General features: G+C 52.1%; 1 protein-coding gene across 2 annotated transcripts in view; it reads left to right on the top strand.

Moving 5' to 3' along the window:
- The window catches only part of PSMB7 (proteasome 20S subunit beta 7), a 61,238-nt gene extending 61,009 nt beyond the window's left edge, over positions 1 to 229 (top strand). For both annotated transcript variants that reach the window (XM_081803580.1, XM_081803579.1), the window contains one exon: positions 1 to 229. In XM_081803580.1, coding sequence (XP_081659706.1) covers positions 1 to 54 — 54 coding nt within the window. In that variant the 3' untranslated portion in view covers positions 55 to 229.
- The last annotated feature ends 554 nt before the right edge of the window (positions 230 to 783 follow it).

Genomic DNA, 783 nt, shown 5'->3' with positions numbered 1-783 from the left:
GCCCTGGAAATCGAGGTGCTGGAAGAAACAGTTCAAACAATGGACACTTCCTGAATGGTGTCCATGGAGTACCTGGGCTTCGAGCAGGATGGGAATCACCCTGATGGGCTGATTAGTGCTCTGCAGGATGGGGGGTGGGGGGCAGTGGCAGCTCCCCTATAAGACCTTCATTTGGCGCAGTGTCTGCTGAATGAGACCCAATAAAAAAATGAAAACCGGATTGAATGGCTGAGGTCTGGAGGTTGTGTGGTTCTTTGGCCACTAAGGCTCATTGATGTGCCCCTCCCCCCCTTCAGGATGTTAATCCCTCCCCCAGTGCCCGTCTGCGTTCACACAGGTGTTACGAGCAACGTAACCCTCCTCCTAAAAGCAGGTGAGGCCTCATCTGTCGCGGAAGTCAGATGAACCTTTCTACCCACCCCTTGTGCTTTTTCTCTTTGTTCGGGGTGGTCCCAGGTTTGGTTTTGTTTTGCTTTTTTAGAGTGAAGGCAGCGCAGCCTTTTACCTCAGCAGCCAAGTAGGAAACAAGTAGAGACATCAGTTCTAAGTACCAGGACAAAGCAGGTAGGTGGACAGCTGGCTTCGCCACAGCCGCATAGAACTGCGTGAACTGCTCGTTGGCCAGTTTCACATAAGTCGCAGGAGTGCTTGGGGCTTTACCGTGTGTGGTAATTAGGATACCGTCATTTCACAAGCACTCAGGCCTGGTGAATGGCTGAAATTTCACGCCTCCAGAGGGTCCTGGTGAGCAGAGTTGCTCTCATGGTGTTGAACATAGGCGGT

The sequence above is a fragment of the Leptonychotes weddellii genome, chromosome 14 (genome assembly GCF_054177405.1).
Source record: "Leptonychotes weddellii isolate Sample4059 chromosome 14, ASM5417740v2, whole genome shotgun sequence".
Taxonomy (NCBI): Eukaryota; Metazoa; Chordata; class Mammalia; order Carnivora; family Phocidae; genus Leptonychotes; species Leptonychotes weddellii.
Note: the sequence above shows the minus strand (reverse complement) of the source record. Positions and strands in the feature narration are given on the sequence as shown.